The sequence below is a fragment of the Helianthus annuus genome, chromosome 15, assembly GCF_002127325.2.
Source record: "Helianthus annuus cultivar XRQ/B chromosome 15, HanXRQr2.0-SUNRISE, whole genome shotgun sequence".
Taxonomy (NCBI): domain Eukaryota; kingdom Viridiplantae; phylum Streptophyta; class Magnoliopsida; order Asterales; family Asteraceae; genus Helianthus; species Helianthus annuus.
The window spans coordinates 76,182,785-76,190,475 of NC_035447.2; the positions used below are offsets into that span (position 1 = coordinate 76,182,785).

Consider the following 7,691-nt stretch of genomic DNA (forward strand, 5'->3'; position numbering starts at 1 on the left):
TGGAACCGGACCCTATATACAAAAATACGGTTTGGATCTAGCGGTTCCGGTTCGGTTCCCTGATTCTAACGGTTCTGAACCGTATACTGCTCAGCCCTACGTAATACGTGACCTCAACTTTCCACGTGTGAAAAGACCAAGAATGCAAAAGCTTAGCTCAATAACCATGTGGCAAGGATGTGTATGGCATTAAAGTTTTATTAATATAAGGATAATAATTAGCTATAGTGGTCATTTCCACTGCCCCTTTGGATGATTTGACGACTTTGAAAAGGTATGGCCAAGTGAAAAAAATTATGTGATCCTCAATCCATGAAACTCTTCAAAGAACATGAAAAGATATGGCCCAAGTGAAAAAAAATTGTCCGTGTGGTGGCAACGACAAGTAGGTGCCACCGGTGGTGGTGGTTGCTACAACGATATTTACGAGGGATGATGCCTCGTCTGACGTAAATCAAAACTTTAAAGTTTAAACTGAACAAGGTTTTGGTTACATGATGTTAGGTTTTTATTCAATCTGAACCGGTTATACCCAAACCCGGTTTTTGACCTCTTTCAGACTTTCACCGTACCTGTAACCGGTTCCAACCCGAACCGGGCATAGTAACAAAAGTAACAAAAGATTATAGTACAATAACCTATCTCCACCAGTGATCGCGCCAGTGTCTTCTCCACCGAACCATTTCCATGGAGCTCAATGGCTACTAAACTCACAACCCAGTTCACCCTCAACAATGGCGGAACCCTCCACCGGACCACCACCAACATACGCTCTATCATATACCGACAACAAACAACCACACCGTCTCCACGACGACGAGAATCCCTTCGACGGCAAATGCTCCGCCTTAACGGTAGCCCTATGCCCCTGTCTCGTCTGTTTTATCCTCGTAATTATTATAGTCTCCATCGTACTTACAGTCAAGTTCCATTTACTTTGTCATACTCCCATTGGATCTGTTCTGTACAAGAACAAATGGTAGTAGGTTCAACTTCAAACCCTAGGGGTAATAGTGTAATTTCACATCTAAGGTTGATAGTGTTTGCTAACCCTAGGGCTTGTTATTTAAATTTGAAATTGAAATATGTTGATGTTTTGAGGAAACTGAGTCAACAGATTAGGGGTGTTTGTGGCGTTGTCGGTTCGGATGTCGAATCAAAAGGAGAAGATGTGTTAAGTTCGAGCTCGATGATGTTTATGAACCCTAGGGCTAATCGTGTGGATACGGTTTCATTACTTGCTTTGAATTCGAAACTGAAAAGTGTTGGTGTTTTGAAAAAAATGAATCGGCAAATTAGGGGTTTTTGCGGTGTGGCGAATTCAGATGGAGATGATGAGTTTGTAGGTGTGAAGTGTTCGGCGGATGAAAAGGAGTTGGATCGAGATATTCGTGTAAATTCACATGCAAGCTCGATAATGCTTGCTAACCCTAGGGCTAATCATGTGCATAGTGTTTTGTTACTTGCTTCGAATCCGAAATTGAAAACAGTTGGTGTTTTGAAACAAGTGAATTCACAAATTAGGGGTTTTTGCGGTGTTGCAAATTCGGATGAAGATGATGAAGGTGATGATGAGTTTGTGGGTGTGAAGTCTTCGGCAGATGCGAAGGAAGTTGAACGTGTTTGTAATGTGATTGAGGAGTTGTTTGCGTTGGATCGAAATATGGAAGCTGTGTTAGATGACTGTGGGGTTAGTTTGACTCATGATCTGGTTGTTGATGTGTTGGAGAGGTTTAAACATGCGAGACGACCGGCTTTTCGCTTTTTTTCTTGGGCTGGGCAACAATCGGGGTTTACTCATGACTCGAGTACATATAATATGATGATGAGTATACTTGGAAAGACGAAGCAATTCGAGACTATGATATCTTTGCTTGATGAAATGGGTGAAAAGCGGTTGCTTACACTCGAGACGTTTCAGATTTGTATCAAAGCATTTGCAGCTGCTCAACAAAGGCGGAAAGCGGTCGGAATCTTTGAATTGATGAAGAAACACAATTTCAAAGTCGGGGTTGATAGCATTAATTGCTTGCTCGATAATCTCGGTAGGGCAAAGCTCGGGAAAGAAGCTCAAATTCTGTTTGAGAAGTTGAAAGGTCGGTTTACGCCTAATATACAAACGTACACGGTTTTGCTAAACGGTTGGTGTAAAGTCGGGAACTTGTTAGAAGCAGGGAAGGTGTGGAATGAGATGATAGACAAGGGTTTGAGCCCGGACATTGTGGCGTTTAACACAATGCTTGAAGGGTTGTTAAAGGTTCACAAGCGGTCCGATGCGGTTAAGTTGTTTGAACTCATGAAGGCGAAGGGTCCGTCCCCGAACGAACGAAGCTACACGATCATGATCAGGGATCTATGCAAGCAAAAACGGATGAAAGATGCTGTCGAGTATTATGAAAACATGCTTAGTTTTGGCTGCAAGCCGGACGCTGCGGTGTACACATGTTTGATCACCGGGTTCGGAAACCAAAAGCAGATGGATAAAGTGTACGGGTTGTTGAAGGAGATGAAGGAAAACGGGTGCCCGCCTGACGGGAGGATGTATAACGCGCTGATTAAACTAATGACCAACCGCCAAATGCCGGACGATGCGGTTAGGATATACAAGAAGATGATTCAGAACGGCATTGAGCCAACTATTCACACTTATAATATGATGTTGAAATCTTTTTTCCGGAGTGAAAATTATGACATGGGTCTTGCGGTTTGGGAAGAGATGAGTCAAAAAGGGGTTTGTCCCGATGATAATTCGTATACGGTGTTCATCGGCGGGCTTGTTCGACAGGGAAGATCAATGGAGGCGTGTAAGTATCTTGAAGAAATGATAGAGAAAGGCATGAAGCCGCCTCAACTTGATTATAATAAGTTTGCTGCGGATTTTACTAGGGCTGGTAAACCGAACATTCTTGAGGAATTGGCTCGAAAAATGAGTTTGGAAGGTAAGTTAGAGGTTTCGGATATATTTGCGGGGTATGCTGAGAGTTTGAAGAAAACAGGTAAACACTTTACTTTTGTTAGGAACAGAGTTGTTTGAGTGTTTAAATTATATGTTTCTCGTAGTATGTTGTTTAGCTGATAGTGTGCTTGAGTTGATTTTTGTACATGGAATTCTTGAGGTGTTTGGTTTATTGGAATTCGAATACGAATTTTTCCAACACCTTTGATGATAATGTTTTGTACGGTTACTGCCATACACACACGTTATTTACTTCGTATATAATTATGTGACTGGCGTTAACTTGATGGTGAATATTTGTGTCTCACCGATCATGTGTTATTAGCACTATTGTTCACATAGATCCAACAAGAATAACCATAAAAGGGCTAATTACACGATTGCAGATTTGAAATCTCATAAATGTCAACATGCTAGAAGAGGTTGAACTTATAACGAACGCCATTGGCGAAATGCTAAAACGAGTTTGATATGATGCGAGCTTTTTTTCAACTGTCACCTTCTAGAGTTGTTAACGTAATTGGCACTCCGCTCTTCAGTCTAGGGATGTGCGATTTCTTTTCTAGGCTAAGATCTTGATCGTCGACTGTCCACCTGCAGAGAATAAGCAAAAACAGTAGGAAAAGAAAGATTACGAATATTAAACGCGCACAAGAAAATGAAACGTAATCTCACTTGTATCCACTTGTTAGCCTATGCAAGAACACCAACATTGTCACCTTTGCCATATTGATTCCCAAGCATGTCCTAGGTCCTGATCCAAAAGGTATGTAACTGTATGGCTTCTGTGCTTCCTGCAGACACATAGCTAGTTTCAGTCTCATTATTTTGATCTTGATCTTCATCTATATATAGTTTGTTAAAAAATGGGCATTTTGATACATCAAATCTTGATGGATTGAACTGCAAAGGATTCTTGTAAAGTTCTGGATCATAGTGTATGTGAGTAGCATCAATATCAACATGCCATCCTTTCTTTATCTCAAAATCTGCATTAACAGAATCAAGATTAATTAAGAAAGCATTCTGTGAGACCTAAGTCAAATCACACATCGTTCGGCTATGATTATATGAGAGATACTAGCCATAAAGAATGTCCCGTCTAACCAACACTTTTTGAGCGCATTGGCTGTGGATGAGACGAGAACTACACAGTTAAGCATGCGTGAGTGAGAGCAACCAAAAACAAATTCGTGAACTCTTCATGGGCAAAACGGACAATATTGGTTGGTATCAGGAGCTAAATGTTACACACAACACATTCATTTATCATTATTAAGTATTGATAAGTACTTACCCTGAATTTTGCAGTCATCAAGCGCGACACGAGGGAACCATAGCAACACATTTGACATTCGTAACGTTTCTTTCATGACCTGAAAATGTCTCGTAAACCATAGACCAAGTTAAACAAATCATCCATCATGATACGTATAAACAAGAAAAGGAAAAAAAAAAAAACAGGCATGTAAGTTGTAACCTTTAAGCCGTAAGACATCTTGTTAAGATCCTCAAGACAAAGTAATGCCCCTGTTGGTTTATTTCTGCGTATCGACAGCTGTTCTTCCTGTAATTGTACTGTTATGTTATCTTTTTTGGGTGCAAAAGGTTGATCTTGATGATAAGTTGTGTATTGGTACTTACTCTCAACATGTTTTGGACTTCTTTGTTCTCATCTAAGAACTTAACACTCCACATCATTGCGGCCGCAGTGGTTGTCTGTCCGGCTATTATCAATGTTAACATGTTATCCATAATCTCTGAATCATCAAGCTTCTCGTCATCCAACGGATCTCTGTCCAACATGGACTGCAAGAAGTCTTCATGACTCTCGTTGCTACTCCGTCTACTTTTAATCATTTCTTCAAAAAATTTCATGAGACTTTCGCGTGCCTGCATCAATATTTCTTGTTTGGTTACAGATTAGATATATGTGCTCGGTTTGTAAATGAACCGAGCCCGAGCCAAGGTAAGCTTGCTCACTGGCTTTATGTATTTCATTGTCTGTAAAAAATACAAAATATAAAAGAACATAAAAATGAAGAAGTAGGCTCAAGGTGTTAACGAACCAAGCTTGAGCTTAACATTTCTGTTAGTTAAGATAAACGAGCCAATCCGGTTGTAAACGAGTCGAGCCCGAGCTCAACCTGGCTCGGCTCGGCTCGTTTATAGCCAATTGAAATACATGAAATGTCAAGCATTTTACTACCTTAATGCCTTTGTAGTATCTAGTGCCTGGAATCATGACTGGGATAGAGAGCATTGCATCAGAAATAGCTGTGCAGTCTTTTTCGATTTTGTTCAACAAAGATTCATCGGTGATGCTCATCAACATGCCGCACATTGCATCGAATGCTATCTGAATCATCAAACGTCAACGGGACGAAACAAAAAGCAAAAATATGTCTGGGAAAAACCGAAAAAGTGACTCCAATCATTACCTTCATGTTGAAGTCAAGAACCACAAAAGACTTGCCACTATCAGCCAGCTTTTTGAATCTTTCGGAGAGCATGTTATCGAATTTCTGAACGAATTTGGACAACGAATCCATGGAGAAAGGACCAGACAGAAGGCGTCTGATTCGTTTATGACTCTTGACTGGTACACATAGTAAACTATTCTTTCCAACAGCATCTGCCATTGATTTAATATACCCTTTGTTGAACAACTGAAAATCATTTGCGAATATTGCTTTTGCACCCGCAACACTCGGGACGAATACATGAACTTTGCCAAACAGTCTTGTTTTGAACCACTTTCCGTATCTGTATAGACAGTTTCATCATCTCTAATTTACTTAAACTAACAAATTCATATTGATAGTTGATAGTTGCTTCCAATAATATTATGTTTCTTGTAAAATAAAAAAAAAAATGCATGATTCAGTAATGGGACAAAACATGTAGGGTTGGATCGTCATGCAAACAACTTTTTGTTTATACACAACACAGTGGAGGATGCAGGAATTTTTTTTAGTGGGCAAACTTGAACGGTGCTAGATTTGGGTCGGGTTTGAAATAGAACTTTTCTTAAAAAAGTTCTAGCTCTAATAGAAGAATAATTAACATGACCAAAAATAAACAAGAAATAATCAGCTAAACAAAATAACTAGATGTAGAAATAAAAGGAATAAACATTCAAACAAAATAACAACCCCCCCCCCCCCCCCCCGCTCCTTTTGCCAAACCTTATAATCTAACCTGTTTGATATAAAATAAAATGATCAAACTCTAGTTTTCATAGTAATCATAGAGTTTTCTAGTATGACATATATATCTTTTTAGGAAGATGAAGATTAAAGAACAACATGAAAACAAATACACATATATACAAGAAATATATTACTTTTGTCTCCGAAATCGAACGAAATCGTAGCATCCTTTCGCACTATTAGTAGCCGAAAGAAAAGACAATGTTTCACCAACAAGAGGAAGACCGAGGCGTCCGGGTATGGCATCGGATGATTTCCTCAGTTTCTTGGTAAGAAAACTTGTGACCAACCCTGAGAGCAGTATAGCCAAGATTATATCATAATTGTTTTTTACATGTAAGTAAACTTCCTCCCTTTGCAAAATCATCATCTTCTATGGTAACACACAATAGCATACAAAGTGGGAAAGAATAAAAACGTTAAGATTACTTCTCAAAAACATCATTGTAATACTAGGTGGCCGGCCTATGAGCATAAATGATGTACTGGTTTGTTGTTTTATCGATGACTGTTAAAACAATATCAATGTCTAAAATTTCAAAGATTGAGTTTATCTATATAATTATATTATATAATCTGTTTCTGTCAGTATATAATTATATAATCTGTTTCTGTCAGTGATAAAAGATTAGAGGATAAAAGTTAAAGGACTATATATTAAACCTGTAAATGGGCTGTAGTTCTGTTGGTTATTGGGCTGAAATGAATTGCTCAAGGGTTTCCAAATGATACAACATGCAGGATCAGGAAGGTTTACAATTCGAAAGAAAGCGGTTTATATAATTTACCAAAAGCCGATTATATATATACATATATACACACATATATATACACATATATATATATACACACATATATATATACATATATAGGGGAAAGTTCATTTGAGAAGAAAATTTAATTGAGAAGAAAAAGAACAAAGGGTAATTTTGTAAAACATTAAATAGTTTTTTCAGTTATCTCATTTATTATCATTTTTGACTAATTAATTAGTCATAAAGACTATTATCCTCCACACTAACTTTTTTTTGCCTACACATATCAAAAGTTATCCTACATATTTCGAAATTCATCATACACGTTGAAATTTATCATACACAACTCGTAATTTATCCTACACAACTCGTAATTTATCCTACACTTTAAATTATTTATTTTATTTTTTTGAAAAAAATATATATTTTGAAGATAAGTTACAAATTGTTTAATGTAGTTAGCTATTAAAGGGGAAGACTACAAATTAATGACCTATGTTGATTTACCAATGTACCCTTATAGTAACATAAAATACTTCTATTAAATGAAGTAAAATAAAGCATTCTTATTGGTTGAAATTCTTCTTACAAAAAATTTCTTCTCATTTGAACTCTCCACTATATATATAATCGATTATATATATATATAAACTATAAGTTTGATTTATCAATCCAATTAATAAATGTTCTCAATCAGGATCAATGTTATACGTGTATAAACAAATAAAAAGAATAAACAACCATAGAGGGTTTTAGTAATCAACCTTT

The 7,691-nt window shown here is 37.6% G+C and overlaps 2 protein-coding genes across 2 annotated transcripts; one reads left to right on the plus strand and one right to left on the minus strand.

The window, feature by feature from the left end:
• The first annotated feature begins 343 nt into the window (after positions 1-343).
• LOC110911834 (pentatricopeptide repeat-containing protein At3g62470, mitochondrial) lies at positions 344-3,250 on the plus strand. The gene has a single exon (XM_022156485.2). The coding sequence runs from the start codon at positions 698-700 to the stop codon at positions 3,032-3,034; it is 2,337 nt and encodes a 778-aa protein (XP_022012177.1). The 5' UTR covers positions 344-697; the 3' UTR covers positions 3,035-3,250.
• LOC110913842 (abscisic acid 8'-hydroxylase 1) lies at positions 3,226-6,613 on the minus strand. Its single transcript, XM_035983952.1, has 9 exons — positions 6,303-6,613; positions 5,398-5,722; positions 5,166-5,315; positions 4,601-4,849; positions 4,437-4,523; positions 4,254-4,332; positions 3,839-3,945; positions 3,632-3,750; positions 3,226-3,550 (listed from the first exon to the last, which is right to left on the minus strand). Exons 1-9 carry the CDS (start codon positions 6,536-6,538, stop codon positions 3,445-3,447), a joined length of 1,458 nt encoding a protein of 485 aa, XP_035839845.1. The 5' UTR covers positions 6,539-6,613; the 3' UTR covers positions 3,226-3,444.
• Positions 6,614-7,691: the final 1,078 nt, after the last annotated feature.